Source organism: Sturnira hondurensis, unplaced genomic scaffold (assembly GCF_014824575.4).
Source record: "Sturnira hondurensis isolate 20B ecotype Veracruz unplaced genomic scaffold, ASM1482457v3 Scaffold0004271, whole genome shotgun sequence".
In the NCBI taxonomy this organism is placed as follows: domain Eukaryota; kingdom Metazoa; phylum Chordata; class Mammalia; order Chiroptera; family Phyllostomidae; genus Sturnira; species Sturnira hondurensis.
In genome coordinates this window covers 27,530-50,790 of record NW_028076902.1, presented here as the reverse complement: position 1 = coordinate 50,790, position 23,261 = coordinate 27,530, and the positions used below count along the sequence as shown (strand labels likewise).

The 23,261-nt window shown below is 45.1% G+C and overlaps 1 protein-coding gene across 4 annotated transcripts in view; it reads right to left on the bottom strand.

Annotated features, from left to right (window-relative positions):
* The window catches only part of RAB43 (RAB43, member RAS oncogene family), a 56,285-nt gene extending 36,973 nt beyond the window's left edge, over positions 1-19,312 (bottom strand). For 2 of the 4 annotated variants that reach the window (XM_037045331.1, XM_037045328.1), the window contains exon 1: positions 18,836-19,311. In XM_037045331.1, the coding sequence (XP_036901226.1) occupies positions 18,836-19,033 (198 nt within the window). In that variant the 5' untranslated portion in view covers positions 19,034-19,311. Of the gene's footprint in view, positions 1-18,835 lie in introns of all 4 variants that reach the window. The other 2 variants (XM_037045327.1, XM_037045329.1) reach the window with 2 other exon arrangements.
* Between the last annotated feature and the right edge of the window lie 3,949 nt (positions 19,313-23,261).

Sequence of the window (23,261 nt, the reverse complement as noted above, 5' to 3'; positions counted from 1 at the left end):
AACCTTTTCAGGCTTGTGTGTGTATTGGTAGTGGAAGAAAGCATAATACCACAATGAGATAAAAGCCCCAACTACGAGCTGGATGGCTAGGTTCTGTTTCACACTTGACACACATAGACCTTCATTTCTCCCTCTGTAAAATGGGGGGGGGGGGGGGGGCGGGGTTCTCTCTCACAGGGCCACAAAGAGGATCAAGTGGAACAATGAACGAGGGCAATAAATAGTGTAAACAGAAGTTTTGGTACATGTGGGAGCAAGGGCTGCACAAAAGCCTTGAAAGAAAACCATTCAGCACTGGGACTCAGCAAAAGCCTACCATAGGCCTATCACTACACAAAGGCCAATGGATGATAAAGAAACCTTGAAAGGGCTTAATGACAAAAGAGATGAGCCCTAGCCACATGGCTCACTTGGCTGGAGTATCATCCAGGTTACACCAGATTACAGGGTTCAATTCCCGATCAAGGCACATACATGGGTTGCAGGTTCGATCCCCTGTTGGGGTGCGTAAGGGCAGCAACTGATCAATGTTTCTCTCACATTGATCTCTCTCTCCCCACCCTCTCTCTCCTCCTCTACCTCTCCCCCTTCCTCTCTCTCTAAAATCAATAAAAACATATCCTAGGGTGAGGATTAAACAAAGAGGTGAAAGTAAGGAAAGGAAACAGACATGTTGACACACTAGCTGTGATGAGGACCTGGCAAGGTGCCAAAGGCCTTCTGCAACTTGTGGAATCTCTGCATATATCTACCCCAGGGGTCAGGTCCTTACCTTTTCTTACACAGAAAACTCTGTATAGGTAAGTAAGACAAGGATTCTTTTCTTCATTTCACTGAAAGAGTAAAAGATTGGTGAAGTACTTTGCACAAGGCCAGTTGGACAGCCCCACACTTCCTGTCTCCACGTCTATCAGGTGATTTCCACACCAATATCAGTTCCCATCTATTTATAATCCACTATACATCAGGTCCTTAAAGCTAGAGGGTGTGTAGGTGAAGCAGATTAAAAGCAATGACATATGTTCTGGACAGGTAGCTCAGCTGGTTGGAGCAAATGTTGCAGGTTCAATTCCTGATCAAGAATATATCTAGGTTGTGGGTTTGATCCCTGGTTGGGACACATGTGGGACACAACCAACTGATGTTTCTCACATCAATGTCTCTCTCTCTCTTGAAAATCAATAAATATATCCTCAGGTGAAAATCAAAAAAAGAAGAGATAACACACCCTGGCTGGTGTGGCTCAGTAGGTTGGATCACTGTTCTATTATCAAAAGTTTGGGGGTTCAATTCCAGGTCAGGATACATACCTAGGTTGCAGGTTTGATCCCTGGTCTGAGCAACTAATTGATGTTTCTCTTTCATATGATGTTTCTCTCTCTCCCTTCCTCTCTCTCTAAAAATCTATGAAACCTGCCCTGGCTGGCGTAGCTCAGTGGATTGAGTGCGGGCCTGCGAACCAGACGATCGCGGTTCGATTCCCAGTCAGGGCACATGCCTGGGTTGCAGGCTGGTTCCTTGCAGGCTAACTACCAGCAGGGGACGCACGAAAGGCAACCATACATTGATGTTTCTCTCCCTCTCTCCTTCCCCTCTAAAGATAAATAAATAAATAAAATCTTTAAAAAAAACTAAGACCAGGCCCTGGCTGGTGTGGCTCAGTGGGTCGAGCGCGGACTGTGAATCAAAAGGTCTCTGGTTTGATTCCCAGTCTGGGCACGTGCCTGGGCCAGACCCCCTGGTTGGGGGCTTGTGACAGCCAATTGGTGTTGCTCTCGAACGTCAGTGTTTCTCTCCCTCTCCTTCTCCCTTCCTTCCACTATCTCTAAAAATAAATAAATAAAATCTTAAAAAAAAATCTATAAAACCTGGCTAGTGTGGCTCGGTGGACTGAGCACTGGCCTGTGAACAGAAAAGTCACCAGTACAATTCCAGATCAGGGCACACACCTAGGCTGCAGGTTCACTACCTGGTCTGAACAACCAACTGATGTTTCTCTTCCATGTGATGTTTCTCTCTCTCCCTTCCTCTCTTTCTAAAAACAATGAGCCCTGGCTAGTGCAGTTCTGTGGATCAAGCACGAGCCTTAGAACCAAAAGGTGGTCAGTTTGATTCCCAGTCAGCATGCCCCACTGGCATGCAAGAGGCAACCAATTAATGTTTCTCTTACACATCAATGTTTCTTTCCCTCTTTCTCCCTCCCCTTCCCCTCTCTCTAAAAAAATTAACAAATTTTTTTCTAAAAAGCAATGAAAAATATGTCTTCAGGTATGGAAAAATAATAATAATAAATAAATAAATGCAGTGTGACATCACCTGCCCAAGGCCCTATGTAGCAAAGCCAAGATTTTTTAAAAGATTTATTTATTTTTATTTTTTTGACTGAGGGGAAGAGAGGGAGAAAGAGAGGGAGAGAAACATCATGTGCCCTGACTGGGAATCAAACCAGCAACCCTCTGCTTCGTAGTCCGGCGCTCAATCCACTGAGCCACACCAGCCAGGGCCAAAGCCAAGATTTTAATCTGATTCCCCTGGGTTCTAACACTGGCCTTCTTTCTGCTTAATGCGCTGCCTCAGGACTTTCAGAAAACTTGGGAGCCAAGGCTTATTTTGCAATGAGGATAGTTGTCACTGGTATCAAGAACAAATTTCCTCTGACAACCAATATGACCTAGAACTTCTCTCTTACACAGTCCTTTTGCTATTTCTGCTCAGAACTGAAAAATTCAAACCAATTTGATGTAAATAAGAAAAGCACACACATTTCTGGCCACAATGGAGGCATAGGTAGATATACTTTGTCTCCCTGCATAACCAAAAGGACAAGAACAAGTAAAAAAAAATAACCAGAACTGCCAGAAAATCAAACTGTATGGATGTCCGACAAGCAAGGAGTTAAAGAAGAAAGATTCATCCAGATGGTAGGACGGGCAGAGAGGACTTGCAGCAAGGCAGTGGCTGGAGGACCCGGCAATCCCACATTTGCATTCAGATAAACCAGGAGGAACAACAGACCATACAAACTAGGGGTCCAGTGCAGGGAAATAAAGCCTCAGAACCTTGGCTGTGAAAATCTGTGGGGGCTGCAGCAGGAGAAACTCCCAGCCTCACGGGAGAGACAAACAGGATCAGAGAATGTACACAAGCCCACTCACCCAGGACTCAGCACGAGAAGAGCCTGAAAGGATTTGCTTGTGAGTAGCAGGGGAAGTAACTGAAAGCTGGCAGAGAGTGGACCAGGTGGTACTGTTCCCTCTGACCCCTCCCTCACATACAGCACCACAATACAGGGAGTGGGTTGCCTCACCCTGGTGAATACCTAGGGCTCCGCCCCTTACTACATAACAGGCACTTCCAGACCAAAAAACATGGCCCAACTGAAAGGATAGATCAAAACTACAGAAAAAGAACTAAGCAATGAGAGAGCCAACTTATCAGATGCACAGTTCAAAACACTGATAACCAGGATGCTCACAGCAATGGTTGAGTATGGGCACAAAATGGAGGAAAAAGGGAAGGGTACGCTAAGTGAATTAAAGGAAAATACACAGAGAACCAACAGTGAAGGGAAGGAAACTGGGATTCAAATCAATGATTTGGAGCAGAAGGAAGAAATAAACAGTCAACCAGAAAAGAATAAAGAAAGAAGAATTCAAAAACATGAGAAGACAGTTAGGAACCTCCGGCACAACTTTAAACATTCCATTATCTGAATGACAGGGGTACCAGAATGAGAAGGGGAAGAGCAAGAAATAGAAAACTTATTTGAAAAAATAATGAAGGAGAACTTCCCCAATTTAGCAAAGGAAATAAACTTCTAGGAAGTCCAGGAAGCTCAGAGAGTCCCAAAGGAGCACACACCAAAGCACATCATCATTACAGTACCCAAGATTAAAGGAGAGAATCTTAAAAGCAGCAAAAGAAACAGAGGGAGTTACCAACAAAGGAATTCCCATAAGACTATCAGCTGATTTCTCAAAAGAAATGTTACAGGCAAGAAGGGGCTGGAAAGAAGTATTCCAAGTCATGAAAGGCAAGGACCTACATCCAAGATTGCTCTATCCAGCAAAGCTTTCATTTAGAATGGAAGGGCAGATAAAGTGCTTCCTAGATAAGGTCAAGTTAAAGGAGTTCATCATCACCAAGCCCTTATTATATAAAATGTTAGAGGGATTTATCTAAGAAAAAGAAGATCAAAACTATGAACTGTAAAATGACAACAAACCCACAACTATCAACAACTGAACCTAAACAAGAAAAACAAACTAAGCAAACAACTAGAACAGCAACAGAATCACAGAAATGTAAATCACATGGAGGGTTATCAGAGGGGAGGAGGAGCAGGGAGAATGGAGGAAAGGGTAAAGGGAATAAGAAGCATAAACGATAAGTACAAAATAGACAGGGGGAAGTTGACAACAGTATAGGAGCCCTGGCTGGTGTAGCTCAGTGGATTGAGTGCAAGCCTGCAAACCATAAGATCGCCAATTTGATTCCTAGTCACACGCCTGGGTTGCAGGCCAGGTCCCCAGTAGGGGGTGCATGAGAGGCAACCACACATTGATGTTCCTCTCCCTTTCTCCTTCCCTTCCCTTCTATAAATAAATAAGTAAGTAAGTATGTAAGTAAAATAGAAAATGGAAAAGCCAAAGAATTTATATGTAGAACCCATGGATAGGGAGAGGCAGGGAGAGGAAGCTGGTGGGAGGATGGGTGCAAGTAGGGGGGTGCAAGGCAGAGCAGAATAAAGGGCAGGGGAAAATGGGACAACTGTAATAGCATACTCAATAAAATATACTTATAAAAAATAAGAGAAAAATTTAAATTAAAAAAAGAACTTTTTCTATTCTAAAGAGGGAAATGGTAACAACTGCAATAAAATAATTCCTTTTATTTGTGATTCCTTGGTTTTATTTAAAACAGTACTTTCAGGATAGACAAGAAATGGGTTAATACTGATTGCCTCTTTCTTTTTAATATCCTTTTGAATTTTTAAAAGATTTTATTTTTTTATTTTTAGAGAGAGGAAGAGAGAAGGAGAGAAACATAGATCAGTTGCCTTACACACCAGCAATCCAGGCATTGCCCTAACTAGGAATCAAACCAGCAACCTTTCCGTTTAAGAGATGATGACCCACTGAGCCACACCAGTCAGAGCTGAATGCCTCTTATTAGAGGGCTCTGAGTAGGTTGGGGGACAAATGTGGAAAAAGTACTGTTTGCCATTTCACATCTTGAAAACTTCGAAATTCTGAACCATGTGGATGATATCTACTCAAAATACATAAAGAGAATTATAAACTACTTTAGAGGACTTCCGCCAAGATGGAGGCATAGGTGGAAACACTGTGCCTTCTCCCACAACCAAGTTTGAATAAAACAAAGGATTGGAGAAACAAAGACACAACCAAAGGACAGAAAATTGAATTATACGGAAGTCCGACTACATCTAACCGTTCAACGGGGACGGTAAGAGGGGCGGAGCCAGCAGTGAGCGGGGTCGGGCAGGACAGGGCCCCCGACCCAGGCGCGCAGGCGGACGAGAACCAGCTGGGGTGCGGGGCAGACCGCGGGCGCATATTCGCGCACAGTGAGACAGACCACGCAGGCCCCAGGGGGCGAGGGCTGACGGCGGTGGCGCACTCGCGAGCAGTGGGACGAAACGCGTGGGCCAGGTGACGGCAGCAACTGCGGCACCGGTGAGGGCCGTGGCAGCAGGCGGCGGACAGGACGCCATAGTCCCTCTTTGACCCCGCCCCCACATACAGCGTCACAACCCAGCGACTTAGTTGCCCTTCGGCACCCGTGAGGGCCGGGGCGGCAGGCGGCAGACGGGACGCCAGAGTCCCTCTTTGGCCCCGCCCCCACATACAGCGTCACAACCCAGCGACTTAGTTTCCCTGCAATACCGGTGAGAGCCATTGTTGCTCTTTGACTCCGCCCCCACATACAACGACACAAACCAGCGATTTAGTTGCCCCGTTCTAGTGAACATTTTAGGGCTCTGATCCTGCTATGGAACAGGCAAGAACAACCCGAAAGATGGCACAAGAACTCAAAGTCCAAGAGCCAATAACTCTCAGCGACCAAGAAATTGCCAGCCTCTCAGAAGCACAATTCAGGACACTATTTATCAGGATGCTCACAGAACTGGTAGATTATAGTCACAAATTAGAGGAACAAAGTCACAAATTAGTGAAACAAAGTCACAAATTAGTGGAATATATGGCTAAACTAAATGAAAAGAAGGGAGATGCACAGGAAACCAATAGTGATGGAAAGGAAACTGGGACGCAAATCAAGGGGGTGGGCCAGAAGGAAGAACAAAACATCCCACCAGAAAGGAATGAAGAAATGAGAATTCAAAAAAATGAGGAGAGGCTTAGGAACCTCCAGGACATCTTGAAACGTTCCAACATCCGAATTATAGGGGTACCAGAAGGGGGAAAGAAACAACCACGAGTGGAAAACATATTTGAACAAATAATAAAGGAGAACTTCCCCAGTCTGGCAAAGGAAATAGACTTCCAGGAAATCCAGGAAGCTCAGAGAGTGCCAAAGAAGTTGGACCCAAGAAGGAACACACCAAGGCACATCATAATTACATTAGCCAAGACCAAAATGAAGGAGAGAATCCTAGAAGCATCAAGGGATAAGGGGACAGTCACCTACAAAGGAGTACCCATCAGACTGTCAGCGGATTTCTCAAAAGAGACCTTCCAGGCAAGAAGGGGCTGGAAAGAAGTATTCCAAGTCATGAAATCCAAAGACCTACAGCCAAGAATGCTTTATCCAGCAAAACTTTCATTTAGAATGGAAGGACAGATAAAGTGCTTCTCAGATAAGGTCAAGTTCAAGGAGTTCATTATTACCAAGCCCTTATTATATGAAATGCTAAAGGGACTTATTTAAGAAAAAGAAGATGAAAAATATGAACAGTGAAAGGACAGCAAACTCACAGCTATTAACAACCACACCTAAAACAAAAGCAAACCAAGAGGACAGCTAGATCAGGAGTGGAACCATAGAAATGAAGAACACATGGAGGGTTAGAAACAGGGGAGTGGGAGGGGGAGAAGGGGGGAGAAGGCACAGAAAATAGCATAGATGGTAGGTAGAAAATAGGTAGTGGGGAGGGTGAGAATAGTGGGGGAAATATAGAATCCAAAGAACTTGAGACACGTGGTTATAAACTAAGGGGGGCAGAATGGTGGGGGAGGGAGGGTGCGGGTGGAAGGGATTGAAGGGAGGAATAGAACAACTGTAATGGTATAATCAATAAAATATATTTAAAAAAAAAATAAATAAAAATAAAATGAAAAAAAAAAAAATAAACTACTTTAAGCATGTGTATAGTTTTCCAGCCAGACTAAGTAGGCCGAATGAAGATAATCAGTCCCAATTTACAAATGAGGAAGCCTGGAGCTTCAAAAAGAGAAAAGGAACCACCCACTGTTGTGGCAGGGTTGGACAAAAAAAAACAGACCTTCAGACTCCTAATCCAGTGTTTTCTTTCAGAGACTCTACAATTTGAAAGACTAGAAGCACCCAGGTTCTCTCTTTTTTCTTTCTAAAGATTTTATTTTTTATTTATTTTTAGAGAGAGAGGAAGGGAGGGAGAAAGAGAGGGAGAGAAATACCGACGAGTGGTTGCCTCTCACACAGCCCCTTCTGGGGACCTGGCCTGCAACCCTGGCATGTGCCCCAACTGGGAATCGAACTGGTGACCCCTTGGTTCACAGCCTGCTCTCAAGCCACTGAGCTACACCGGCTGGGGCCCAGGTTCTCTCTTGAGGTTCAATCTGCATAGCTAAGGCAAAAGGAATCCATATGGTATAGGGTACAGAAACCAATCACCACATACAGAGCTTTACTAACCAGCACAGCAGGTTATGTGAGCTGCTTGAAACTAGCTAGATGCTGTTAGCTGAACATCTATTTACTATGAAATTCTTTGGGGTTTCAATCCTTATAATTGAAATCTATAAAATACCCAAGTCTATTCTCTTCTCTCACAGTGCAGTGGCCACAGCTGCACTTTCCCTAGATTCATTAACTTGCAAGATCTCAGGGTCACCATTATGAACTCAGCTACTCAGAAACATAAAAAAAAAAAAAAATTTTTTTAATTAAAAAAAAAGCACTGCTTCAGAAGCCAGGCTGACTGGGTTCAAATCCTGGTTTTGTCATTGACGTGCATGTGTCCTGGGTGTGTTAGTCACTTCACTTATTTTGGCCTCTGCTTCCTCTCTATAAATAAAAATTAATTAATAGACATGTACTAAACAGCCCTGACACTGATACAGATGCAGGAATTCACGGATAACACAAGGTGGCCTGAATCTCTGAGCTTTCATGGAGCTAAAATTATATAGAGAACAACAAACAAAGTAATTTCAAGTCTTGGTAAGTGCTATGTGCTTACCCTTGAATGTATTCAATATGGGAAAAGGGTCTGGGAGGCCAAAGAAGTCCTCTCTGAGGAGGTGGTATTCTCAGCAGATCCCAAAGGATGATGCAGTGGTCCCAAGCAGGTACCCTTGGGATAGAGTATGGACAGCCAGGGGCAAAAATACAAAGGGCCCGAGGCAAACATATTTAAAGGACTGAAAAAGCTAGTAAGGCTAGAAAGTACTGAGTGAGAGGCACAGAAAGAAAGATGATGTTGGCAAGGCAGGCAGGGTCCATTTCTTCAGGTAAGAAGTTTGGATGTTATTCTGGTTGCAAAAGAAAGTGACCGCAGGAATAAAGGGGTTTAATTAGATCTATGATGTTTCAAACTTTTTATTTATTTATTTTTTCTGATTTTTTAAATACTTTTTAAAAATATTTTATTTATTTATTTACCTTTAGAGGGGAAGGGGAGAGGGAGAGAAACATCAATGTATGGTTGCCTTTTGTGCATCCCCTGCTGGGAGTTGGCCTGCAGGGAACCGGCCTGCAACCCAGGCATGTGCCCTGACTGAGAATCAAACCGCGATCCTCTGGTTCGAAGGCCTGTGCTCAATCCACTGAGCTACACCAGCCAGGGCTCAAACTTTTTATCTTTTAGCAGAACTTTTCAGTCAGATAAAAACAAGTGGAACCACATATAAAACTAAGTAAAAGTAGTATTGTTTTGGCTTCCTGAGAAGCTGCTGGCTCTTCTGAATCTGTGGTCTCTTGGTCTTCCCCCTACACCCCACCAATGTCCCCAACCACTGGAGCTCAGAAGAACTGGAAAACCACCAGGTGATCTATTTCTAAGGTTCCTTAAGCTCTAACAAAAGCCAGCATTATAGGGAAAGGAAGTTAGGAGATCATACTGGATACCTGTTGGACCCTGGACAGACCCTGGAGAGATTTCAAAGGTTTTAAACTAAATCTGTGAACATGCTTCTGCAGAAACAACAATAAAATCTGGCTCATCAAAGGTTCCAAGAAAAATCACATTACTGAAACTATAGTGACAGAACACAGATCAGTGATTGCTAGGGGCTAAAGTGAAGAGAGGACAAGGGAGGACAATAACACAAAACGATACAAGGGAATTATCTGGGTTGACGGAAGTATTTTATACCTTGATTGTGGTAGTGGTTACAGGTCTGTATACATTGGTCAAAGTTCATGGAACTGTACACCTAAAAATGGGTAAGATTTACTACATGTGAATTAAACCTCATAACCCTCTGTTTTTTAATTACATTGCTGGAAGATACCTCAAAGTTATTTTACTAATGATAAAAGAGTCTCTGAGAGCCCTGGCTGTTGCAGCTCAGTGGATTGAGCTCAGGCCTGTGAACCACACGATGGCGGTTCACTTCCCAGTCAGGGCACATGCCTGGGTGGCCAGTTCCCAGCAGGGGACTCACGAGAGGCAACCATACATTGATATTTCTCTCCTTCTCTCCCTTCCTCTCTAGAGATAAATAAATAAAATCTTTAAAAAAAAAGTCTCTGGGAGAGAAAAAAAATCACTTGCTCTTGATAAGTCAGTAGAGCCCAGAAGTCCTGACTTAGAGACAGTCCTTGTCCCACTGCTGCTCAGGTTTAATTCAGAGTCTCCTCAGTGCACTGGGCTTAAGGTTTCTCCAACTGCAAAATGAGGAGGTAAATAACAGCCAAAAGGCTTTCCCACTCCAAACAATCAGATTCTGAGGAGGAGGGAAAAGGCGTCAATACTTCAGAGTCAGAAAAAACGGAAGAAAAATTTCCACCTCTGTCACTCACTAGCCGTGTGCTCTGGTGCAAACCTGTCCTGTGTGAAAGGGAGTTAATAATAACACATCCGTAAAATAGCTGGCACACAACAGACTCTCAAGAAGGGCAATGATTATAACCATTAAAGGCTTTACCATACCTACACTGTTCTCCCATTTCCAGTCCTACCCAGCTGCCTCCTAAGAACAATCTGGATGTCATCATAAAGAAAAGAAATAAGAACTGCCTGGGAGATCGGGGAAGATGGCGACGGAATAGGACAAAGGATTTCGCTTCTCTCCACGCGCGGGAGAAGGACCTGGCTGATCTGCGGAAGAACACAGCAGATGCTAAACTGGGACTCAGCATATAAGAAGACAGGACTCCAGAGACTGTAGCGGACACTGAATGACCAGAGGTTGAGGAGAGGAGACGACCACAGATCAACAAGGTACGAGGGAGCAGCACAGAGGCGGTGGCAGGGCCCCCTGCCAGGCCAAGCCAGGGCCCGGGCCGGCTGCCCCGGTCTCTGAGAGCCGAGGGTGGGCAACACCGTCTCTGGGAGAGAACTGGTCACCGGCACCACCCCTGTCTGGCAGGGCGCAGATTGGAAAACACCATAAGAGATCGGTCTTCCAGTAGTGGCAGAGAGAGGAGTGAGCATTCGGAAGCAAGCTCCGATAACCCGTGGAGTCAGGTTGCTGGCTTGGGAGAACTGAGAGTTGCCAGAGCACTCCCTGCTTCGAGGGGCCCGTGCCTGCCTGCGAGCAGTCCCGGGGAATCTCGGACTGCTGTCAGGGACTCCAGAAGTGGGTCAGTTTTGAGCTCCATCCCTACTCAGCAGGCACAGATCAGCTCCATGCCTGCTCACCGGTGGCGAGGCTGCCCAGAACGCCTGCATCCTTGCTCAGCTGGCGCAGACTAGGAGACACTGTGAGTCAAGCATTGATCTTCAGCTTGACCAGCTGCAAGTCGCTCACGCCTCCCCGGTCCCCGAGTGGCCCGCGCCATCGCCGGCGCGGGCTCCTTCAGCCGAGCGGGCGCCCCCCGGGCCCCCGGTTTCCTGGACCTTGGGTAGCGCGAACCTCCCCGGCACCCGGGTGACCCGCGCCATCGCTGGCGCCGGCTCCTTCAGCCACGCGCACCTTCCCGGCCCCCCAGCTTCATCGGCCTTGGGTCTCGAGTGCCTTCCCGGTCCCGAGGGGCCCCGAGCAGGCCGTCTACTCGGGGAACTGCCAGTCGCCCGTGCTTTTCCGGTGGGGCGGGGTCTGTGCCGACCCTCGGCTTGGGGAATTGAGAGTCGCTCAGGTGATCCCTGTGGCACAGGACCTGCACTGGCTGGCGAATAAATTCGGGGAGTCTCTGGCTGCTGGCTGGGCCCCTGGAAGAGAGCCAGTCACCAACTTCACCCCTACTCAGTCGGCGCAGACAGGGAAACACAGGGAGTCGGGCTGTTGCTCTTGGTTTGAGAATTGTGAGTTGCCCTGTGTATTCAGCCACAACACAGGGAAAGGTCCACACCCAAGCCTACGAGAACAAGAAAGCCAGGCTGGGAGCGTGCACCCTCATGTCAGACCAGGGCTGGGAAGCCTGGGAGAAAATCTGCTCTCAGTAGGGTGCGGGTGAGAGGCGCCAGTCTGGATCTTGGGGGGTACTGGCAAGACCAGTTGAGTGTACCAAGGCGCGAGAAGAGCCACAATAACAGCCCCTCAGGCTGCTGCAGTTAGTGAGACCAAACGGGTTGACTCGCTGGACACCAACCGGAGGAGTAGAGAGAGCAGAGAAGACCAAGATACCTACAGGAGACTGCACCACTGAATTCCACAGGTATCCTACCACAGGAGTTCACGCCATAAACTCAGGGTACCAGAACAGATCAATCTAAGAAGCTGAGGCCAACGAGAAGAGCAGCACAAACAATGGGGAGACAAAGAAACAATCCCCAAATGAAAGAAAAGGAGGAAGCCACAGAAAGAATGTTAGATGAAATAGAGGCCAGTCAACTATCAGATGTGGAATTCAAAGCACTGGTTATCAGGAAATTCAAAGAGCTTACAACGAACTACCAGAAACTACAGGGGAGCTACAATGAACTCTCCACAAATTATACCAGCATGAAAAAGGAAATAGAAGCCATCAGCAAAGGCCAAGAGGAAATGAAAAATACAATTTCTGAATTGAAGAACACAGTAGAAGGTATGAAGAGTAGGATTGATGAGGCGGAGGACCGCATAAGCGAGCTCGAAGACAAGGTGGAAAGAATCTCCCAGACAGACGAGGTAATGGAAAAGAGAATCAGAAAAAATGAGGAGAGTCTAAGAGAAATACAAGACAATATGAAACGTAATAATATCCGAATAATAGGAATACCAGAAGGGGAAGAAGAAGAACAAGGGATAGAAAACCTACTTGAAAGAGTAATAACAGAAAATTTTCCTAAGATGAGGGGAGAGAAAGTCACACGAATCCAGGAATCGCAGAGAGTCCCAGGCAGGTGGAACCCAAAGAGGCCTACTGCAAGACACATCATCATTAAAATGGCAAAACTCCAGGACAAAGAGAGAATCCTAAAGGCAGCAAGGGAGAAAAAGGAAGTAACATACAAGGGGGTCCCAATAAGGTTGGCTAATGACTTCTCAACGGAAACATTCCAAGCAAGAAAAGAATGGCAGGAAATATTCCAAGTAATGAGAAACAGAGGCCTACAACCGAGACTGCTTTATCCAGCAAGGCTCTCAATCAAGATAGAAGGCCAAATAAAGAGCTTCCAAGACAAAAGAAGTCTAAAAGAATACGCCTCCACAAAACCTGCTCTACAAGAATTACTAAAAGGGCTGCTTTAAGGAAAGGAAGGAAAAGAGAGAGACAGAGAGGAACACAGGTACATAAATGGCAATGAATAAGTACCTTTCGATAATAACTTTAAACGTAAATGGATTAAATGCACCAATTAAGAGACATAGAATAGCTGAATGGATAAGAAAGCATGACCCACACATATGCTGCCTACAAGAGACTCACCTGAGGACAAAAGACCACCACAGACTGAAAGTGAAAGGATGGAAACAAATTTTCCAAGCAAATGGACATGAAAAAAAAGCCGGGGTAGCAATCCTCATATCAGACAAAATAGACTTCAAAAAAAAGGCTATAAAGAGAGACCCAGAAGGTCACTTCATAATACTCAAGGGAAGAATCCACCAAGAAGACATTAACATCATAAATATATATGCACCCAACACAGGAGCACCCAAATATATAAAGAAAATCCTAGAGGACCTCAAGAAAGATATTGACAGCAACACAATTATAGTAGGGGATTTTAACACCCCACTGTCAAAAATGGACAGATCTTCCAAACAAAATATCAACAAAGATATAGCAGCATTAAACGACACTCTAGAAGAAATGGACCTAATTGATATATATAGAGCCATCCATCCCAAAGAAACTAAATACACTTTCTTTTCAAACGCACATGGAACATTTTCAAAGATAGATCACATGATAGGACACAAAACCAGTCTCAACAACTTCAGGAAAATAGAAATCATACCAAGCATCTTCTCTGATCACAAGGGACTGAAATTGGAAACCAACCCCACAGGAAAAAACCCAAAACACCCAAAATCATGGAGACTGAATGGTAGGCTATTGAACAATGAATGGGTCAAGATTGAAATTAGGGAGGAAATCAAAAAACTCCTTGAAACAAATGAAAATGAACTCACCACAACCCAAAATTTATGGGACACAGTGAAGGCAGTCCTGAGAGGGAAGTTCATAGCGATACAGGCTCACCTAAAGAGGATAGAAACATTTCAAACAAACAACCTAACCCAACGCCTGCAAGAACTCGAGGAACAACAACAAAGACAGCCCAGAGCAAGTAGAAGGAAGGAAATAACCAAGATCAAAGCAGAATTAAATGACATAGAGACTAAAAGCACAATTCTAAAGATCAATGAATCCAGGAGTTGGTTTTTTGAAAAGATAAACAAAATAGACAAACCTTTAAGTAGGCTCATTAAGAAAAGAAGAGAGAGGACACAAATAAACACAATCAGAAATGAAAGAGGAGAGATTACAACTGATACCACAGAAATAGAAAGGATTGTAAGAAATTACTATGCGGAACTGTATGCCAAGAAATTTGAAAACCTGGGTGAAATGGACAAATTTCTAGAAAAATATAATCTTCCAAAACTCAATGAAAAAGAAGCAGAAAACCTGAACAGGCCAATAACAGCAAATGAAATTGAAGAAGTAATCAAAAAACTCCCATCACACAAAAGCCCTGGGCCAGATGGTTTCACAGGAGAATTCTACAAAGCTTTTAAGGAAGAGCTAACCCCTATTCTTCACAGACTATTCCAAAAAATCCAAAAGGAGGGAAAACTCCCCAACTCTTTCTATGAAGCCAGCATCACCCTAATCCCAAAGCCAGATAGAGACACAACAAAGAAAGAAAATTACAGACCAATATCACTGATGAACATAGATGCTAAAATCCTCAACAAAATATTGGCAAATCGCATCCAACAATATATCAAAAAGATCATACACCACGACCAAGTGGGATTCATCCCGGGGATGCAAGGATGGTTCAATATACGCAAATCAATAAATGTAATACACGAAATAAACAAAAGCAAAGACAAAAACCACATGGTCATATCAATAGATGCGGAAAAAGCTTTTGATAAGGTACAACACCCATTTATGATAAAGGTACTCAGCAAGGTGGGAATAGAGGGAACATTCCTCAATATAATAAAGGCCATATATGAAAGACCTACAGCCAACATCATACTCAATGGGCAAAAACTAAAAGCTTTTCCACTAAGATCAGGTACAAGACAAGGTTGCCCACTTTCACCACTTCTATTCAATATAGTATTAGAAGTTCTAGCTGCAGCGATCAGACAAGAAAAGGAAATAAAAGGCATCCAAATCGGAAAGGAGGAAACAAAACTGGCATTGTTTGCAGATGACATGATAGTGTACATGGAAAACCCTATAGCCTCTACCAAAAAACTGCTGGAACTAATAAATGAATTTGGCATAACAGCGGGATACAAAGTTAATATCCAGAAATCAAAGGCATTTTTGTATACCAACAATGAAGCAGCAGAAGCAGAAATCAGGAAAAAAATCCCATTCGATATAGCAAAAAGAAAAATAAAATATCTGGGAATAAACCTAACCAAGGAGGTAAAAGACCTGTATGCAGAAAACTACACAACACTGAAGAAAGAAATCAAGGAAGACACAAATAAATGGAAACATATACCGTGTTCATGGATTGGAAGAATTAACATCATCAAAATGTCCATACTACCCAAAGCAATTTACAGATTCAATGCAATACCTATTAAAGTACCAATGGCGTATTTCACAGACATAGAACAAACACTTCAAAAATTTATATGGAACCAGAAAAGACCCCGAATAGCTGCTGCAATTTTGAGAAAGAAGAACAAAGTAGGAGGGATCACAATACCTGATATCAAACTGTATTACAAGGCCACTGTAATCAAAACAGCCTGGTACTGGCACAAAAACAGGCACATAGACCAATGGAATAGAACAGAGAGCCCAGAAATAAACCCAACTCTCTACAGTCAATTAATATTCGACAAAGGGGGCAATAACATAAAATGGAGTAAAGACAGCCTTTTCAACAAATGGTGTTGGGAGAACTGGACAGCTACATGCAAAAAAATGAAACTTGAGCACCAACTTACACCATACACCAAAATAAATTCAAGGTGGATAAAAGACTTAAATATAAGCCGTGAAACCATTAAAGCCCTAGAGGAGAGCATTGGCAAGAAAATCTCAGATATTCCACGCAGCAATATTTTTACTGATACGTCCCCTAGAGCAAGGGATATAAAGGAAAGAATAAACAAATGGGATCTCATCAAAATTAAAAGCTTCTGCATGGCTAAGGAAAACAGTATCAAGATAAAAAGAGAAGCAACTGTTTGGGAAAACATATTTGCCAATGATACCTCAGACAAAGGTTTAATCTCCAAAATATACAAAGAACTCACTCGACTCCACTCAAAGAAGACAAGCAACCCGATTAAAAAATGGGCAGAGGACTTGAACAGACATTTCTCCAAGGAGGACATACAGAGGATCCAGAGACACATGAAAAGATGCTCGATATCGCTAGCTATCAGAGAGATGCAAATTAAAACCACAATGAGATACCACTTAACACCAGTCAGAATGGCTATCATAAACAAAGAAACAAACAACAAGTGCTGGAGAGGTTGTGGGGAAAAGGGGACCCTAGTTCACTGTTGGTGGGATTGCAGACTGGTACAACCACTATGGAAAACAGTATGGAATTTTCTAAGAAAACTAAAAATGAACGTGCCTTTTGACCCAGCAATTCCACTCTTAGGAGTATATCCTAAGAACCCTGAAACACCAATCCAAAAGAACCTATGCACCCCGATGTTCATAGCAGCACAATTTACGATAGCCAAGAGTTGGAAGCAACCTAGATGCCCATTGGTAAATGACTGGATCAAAAAGCTATGGTACATTTACACAATGGAATTCTATGCTGCAGAAAGGAAGAAGGAACTACTACCCTTTGCAACATCATGGATGGAACTGGAAAGCATTATGCTGAGCGAAATAAGCCAGGCGGTGAAAGACAAATACCATATGATATCACCATTAACAGGAATCTAAACAAACCAAACAAGCAAGCAAAATACGACCAATGACACTCAAATATGGAACAGGCTGACAGGGCCCAGAGGGGAGAGGGGAGAGAATCACAGGGGAAAAGGGAATGGACTCACATGAACAAGTATAAAGGACACAAGGACAATAACTAAGGGTGGGGGAGCAGAAATGGGAGGGAGGCGGGGAGCATGGGGCGGGGGGCGGGCAGGGTTAAGAATATAAGACAGAAACCTGTACTTGAACAAGAATTAAATAAAAATTATATTTAAAAAAAAAAAAAGAACTGCCTGCTCTGCCATAACCTGCCATAACAACCTATAGTCAGGTACACATTATGTCCTAGGCTTCAAAAGGGCACAGGTTGTTATCTCATCAGATAAACAGAAACACCCTACCCCCCCCCCCTTGACCACTGTCAGCATGGGCCACCACAAACACTGGAGTGGAAACAGGCTGAGCTTGCAAGAGTGCCACTGCTGAGTATCCCTATATTTTTATACTCCACTATTCCTGTAGCTTCTGACATCATCACAGGGAAGAAATTCGCCCATGGATATTACTATTCCACCCATCCCACAAGCCCTCCCTGGCTATGTGTTCTAAAAGAGGTGGTTCCAAATAATGATTCAGTGCTACTTACCACACCTTGCTCTTTTTTCTACCCCAAGGAGACCAAAAACACACAGAAACCAAAAAAACTATTTAAAAACAAAAACCTTCAGCCAGGTAGTTTCTGCTTCTACCATCTCATCTACTCTAGATGCACTGTGGTCATGTAAAGACTGTTGGCTTACTTTTTGTCCATGAAGAGGCAGGAGTCAACACAGAAATTATCCAACTTCTGCAGGAACAAAGAGCTAAGTATCCCAGCCAAAGGCAACTATGAGCAGGCTACAGCAGACCAAGGAGGCAAAGCCTTACAACAACTCCAATTGCCCTGGCTCACCTTCTTAAAAACACGGAGACAACGCTTGCCTTGTACTGCACCTGCCCAGTGTTCTTAAGAGTTGCCCTGGAGATCATGTGAACTCAAAACCATAAACGAACGAAAAGGATTTCTGTACAATGCAGTTAAGCAAAGTTACTGAAAAAAACCAATACTGTGTGCGGGTATTGTTGGTCTCTGTTAGAGAGAGCTCACACCCAGGTTAAAAAATTCTGATTCATTAATCACAAATATTATTTATCAAACCACTGCCAAAACACTGTGGCAACTACATCCTGCTGTTTCTATTCGGAGCCATTGCCAAAAGATCGGTTGTCTCCCCTACCTTCCGGTATCCGTGAAATTTTCAGTTTCTATCAAATTCCAGCTGGGGGATGGGACCCAGTGCTGGCCTTAGAAAAAGTTCCACCACCAGGTCCACAAAACCACTGCAGAGAAGCGTAGCCAAGACCAGAAATTCTGACTTAAGTTTGGGCTCTCGGGTCCTAGAAGCAACTACTTCCTGATCGCTCCCAGTCGCGGGGCGGATGGTTTTTCTGGCTGGGTTCCCCACCTGAGGGCCGTGCTTGAGGAAGGGTCCGGCCGGCCAGGCGTCCCTCTATCTCCGGCACTCTGAGGCGCTCGGCTGCCTTCCACTTATCTGGGAGCAAAGTAAAGGGTATGAGCTACAGAGAGCAGAGCCTCCTCACCACCTCCAAAGCGCCCACACATACACATACACACTCAAGACCGGCGCTTTGCAGACTGAACCTGGCTCAGATCCCAAGGCCCAGGCCTGCTCCGACGGGAGGAAGGGAAAGGGAAAGCAAAAGGGGTCTGCTAGACACCTCTGAAAAATCCTGGACTTCAACTACGGAGGGAACAGAACAATCCCCGCCCCCGCTAAGCGAGATCCTTCCAGGGGCCCTGGTACCCCCTAGTGCACGTCAGAGCTTGGGCTGCGCAGTGTCCAAAGAGAGCAGCCACCCCGGCCCTAGGTCCCCAGGCCGGGCCTCCCACCTTGACTCGCTTGCCCTGAATCTCCAGCGTCTTCATGGTAAAGTCTACGCCAATGGTGCTGCTCTGGCGCTCCGAGAAAGCGCCGGTCTTGAAGCGCTGCACCACGCACGTCTTGCCCACGCTCGCGTCGCCCACGAGCACCAGTTTGAACAGGAAATCGTAATGCTCGTCTGGGTCTCCCGGACCTGGACCAGCCATGTCTTTGCGGGAACCGCAGGCCGGCTCCGGGCGCTGGGAACCGCCTGAGCTCTTGGGAGCCGCAGCCGCCAGGCGACGTGGAGCCTCCCGAACACCTGAAGCTGCAGCGCCACCGGTCGTCGGCCTTGGCTCAACCCCTGCAGGTCCTCCGCCCCTCCTCGGGACACCCTGAAGCTCTTTGCCTGGGCTCCGCCCTGACTTCACTGTCCAGCCCTCCGCGAAACTCGCCAGGGGCCCTCAGTTCCGCGCCAGACCAGTCCAACCCTCCAGTCCCCAGTAAGTCCCGCCCACAGCATCTCCCCCGCCCAATTCCACCCTAGGAACCGCCCGTAGTACCGCCCACAACTCGACTCCGCCCCACACACATCGTTTAGCACTGCCCACATTCCTATTCTTCCTCAGCACCACCCCCAGTACTCGCCTCGCCCCTTCCGCTTATTTCTTCCGGCCTCTGTACTGCCCCAAAACCACTGCCCACCTCAGACCCTTCTTCAACTAAGCTGCTCTCCATCCCGGACCCCAGGTGCTGCCTACCCCTTCCAGTGCCGCCTCCCCCTTCCCCAAGCATGGCCAACCTGCCTGGGCTCGCCTACATACTGCTCTTCCAGACCCACAGTCAGAAGCAGGCTTGTGGGAATGGTTGGGTCTCTGGGCCTGCAGGCCTAGGAGCCTGTTAACCCAGTACTTGGACCCAGAATGTCCTCGTCTAGAGTGGATCATTGGAGAAGGGGACGACCAGAGCAGTGTCACCTTAGTGCTCTCACTAACAGGGCCAACGATGCAGAATCCCTCTAAAAGTTTGTGATAGTTGACATTTTCTCACACTAAAGAAAGGAAAGGCCTGGTGGCACACTGTAAGGAAAAAGGAAGTCTATAGTGAGGTCAGAAGTTAAAACTGGGGAGAATGCCACAATCTTTATGAAGAGGCACCTGAAAGCTGTTGCTCAACATGGCCTCCCAGGACTCCATGGAGAGGAGAATTTAAGGGGCCCTATTTGGCAGAACGCTAAGCCAGAAAGAGGAGTTGGGAGATCACAACCCCAAAAGGGAGCCTAGCAATTGAAGCAGCTACCCAAATGTCTCAGAATAGGCTGGTTCAGTTGGTGTTGTGGGTCCAGTTGGGGAAACTAACCCAGATGAAAAGCATCAAAGATTGGCCTGAGCAGAGAAATAAGGGAGAACTGCTTGTGCGCCGTTCTGTAGGACAGATCAGTTCCCAAGATGGCCCAGTAAATCAGGGAGCCTCAGAAAAAATGATATTCAAACACCTATAATAAACTTAAAATAGATCAAATAGAACCTATTTCCCAAGGGGCTTTCCAGCTATCAAAATGGAAGGGAACTGAAAACACTCCTGCCCTCTTTATGCAGCACCCTTACAAGAGGGCTACAGCACTCCAATTCTATTTAATTCATTGTTTGATTAATGCCTGCTAGGGGGCACTAACCAAACAATAAATCAGGAATTGTTCTACGGTCTTGGAATACATCAGTGAACAAAGTAGACAAGAATCAATACCCTCCCCAGTAGGAAAGGGAGGAGGGGTCTCCTTGTAGCTTAAGGAGACCATTGAAAGCAAGTTCACCAGGACCAGTACTCTCACCAGTTTTACTGGCCAAGTGGGGAAGAGACTGGAGGAGGAGGCAAAAGTAGACCCATGCCTGGTAAAGGTGGAAGTTATTTGTTCTGGAAGAGTTTGAATCCCACTGCTATGGGAAATATTCAACAGTACTAGACAGGTAACCCCAAAGTGCCATGGAAAAGCAGTTCTGGGAAAAGCAATTCACCTTCAGTATGTCAGACAGGAGCAGACAGCTGGAGCAGCAGGAAAGTGTCCATTTGAAAGGAGTAGCAGATGAGATGGATGGTGTCGGCTCTGGGAAGGTGGGGCAGTCAAAACCCAGAATCCAGACAACATCTGCCTCCAGCTCAGAGTGTATACCCAAAGTACAAGGTGAAGAGAGGGAAGGGGAAAATGAGTCTAGGAGCCAGAATGAACCAAGTTGTCACTAACTGGAGTCATGAGGTAAGGAAGAAGGAAACTGGCCTTCACATTGGCCTTGCGTGGCATTAGTTTGGGATGGCCTAGTGCAATTTGGTCTTGGCATGAATTTTGCCAGAGACCAGCCACCACTTGTATTTGTGGGGTGATGGAAACATTCTAAAACGGGACTGTCATAGGTGTTGTATGACTCAGGACATCTATCAGAATCCTTATATTGTATATTTAGAATAAGTGAATTTTATGGTATGCAAATTATACCTCAGTAAAACTGTTTCTAAAAAAACCCTACATTCCCTCTTTTACTAGTAAATTCCTGAATAGCACAGTGAAATTGAATTACCGTCTGTTTCAAATAGTGATTCAAAATATTTGTGATGTCTCACTTAATGCCCAAAGTTTGAAATAACACACATTTCAATTTTTAAATAATGTATCAAGAATTTAATATTCTTAAAGCTACTGGCTGGTAGGCAGAGTGAATTTAAACTGTTTGTGCTATTGCCACACAGATGGCACTATCCTGGCTGTAACATCTGTAGTTTGTGATGTAACCACAATGTTCTGTTGATTAGAACTCCAGTGGTTAGAGACAAGTGCCATCTTTCTCCTCCTTCCTTTCTCCCACTCTCCTTTCCTTCCCTCTGTCTTTATTTTCTCACCTTTTTCTTTATTTCTACAGTCACCATTATTATAGCCTCTAGCAATAGCATCCACATTTTTTTTTAATTTGGCAGTGCCCAGACTAGTACTCATAATGTGTCCCCAGTTAGGAAAAAAGGTGAAAAACACCATGAAGAAGGCCAAACACCAAACATATCTGTATTCTTAATAAGAGTACTTGATTAATATTTTAATATTAGATAATTAAAAGCAGCAACAAAGCAATATGCCATAGCAGTTGTAGGCTTAGGTGCCCTGGGCTAATGCTGGCTGAGGTCTGGGAAGCCTCCCTCCCAGGCAGTCCTTGGCTGACCTGGTGGTTCCCAAAACTGCAGCCATCCCACTCTCCCATCCTAGAAATCCAAAATGTCATAAACACAAGCCTAATGAACACCAGCCCTCCCTGTTTCTGTTGATGGTAACCACCTCACACTTGAGGCTGACTGAAAATATGGGGTTATCTGGCTCTCAGCACCCCTACTTAAACCTCTCACAACTCCATGGTGCCTTCCCACCCCCACTGCTACCCTCAGAACCAGAGCAGTACTCCTCCACCCCCCATCCCGAGGACTGCCCTGGCTTCCTCCCTTCTCAACTTCTAGTTGGTTCCATATCCTCCCACCAAATGGGCCTGCTAGAATTGCTCTTACCTGGCTATCCCCATGCTCACACTTCAGTGACAAGCCCAGACCCTCCAAAACACCAACACATTCAAGGCCTGCCTTACCTCTTCTTGCCCCCAAATCATCTGGTCACCTACCACGAAGCCCCTCTCCTTATTTCCCAACCCTTCAAATTTGCCAGTGTAGGGGGTTCAGAATGATCCACCCCAAGATGTGACTTAGTTGTATTCAATTACTTTGAGCAAAAATTTTAGCGTTAGGTTCAGACACTTCTGCCCCTTCTTTTAACTACCTAAAACTTGAAACAGGGGCCTTGCCCATAAGAGATTATCAGACATAAATTCTTTTGACCCATCTGTAGATCAGGGTAAACTTTTGTTTACTAAATATCTGTTCTTTTTATCATCCTACAATGACCCACTGAAGCTCCCAAAGCACCTTACTTTATCCTTAGCTCAGGATGCCTTATATACTCATATCTCCTTTTGTTCTCTAAACCTCTCCGGCATATGCGGTCCCTCTATCATGTATGCAAGGTTCCTATACATATGTATGTATTAAATTTGGTCATTTTATGTTGCTGCCTCATGTCTATTTGATTATTAGACCACCCAGAAGAATCTTGAGGGTAGCGAAAAATTTGTTCCTTCCACAACGGTTTTCACAGAATCCTACATGGCCCCAGCCAGAGAGACCTGATCTGCCTTCCCCACTCATCTTAATAAGGTAGAAACACAGGATTGGTGACTTTCAGAAAAGTACCCAGTGCAGGGTCAGCTCTACAGAAGACATTACCTCCATGATTTGTTTGTTTGTTTGTTTCTTTTTTTTTTTTTTGCAGGGGGGTGGTGTGCTGCAGGTGAGGCGGGGGTGGGGCATTTAAAGCGGGAAAGAAGATGTGAAAATGCCTGAGGGCCAGGGGGCCAATTCTAGTCTCCC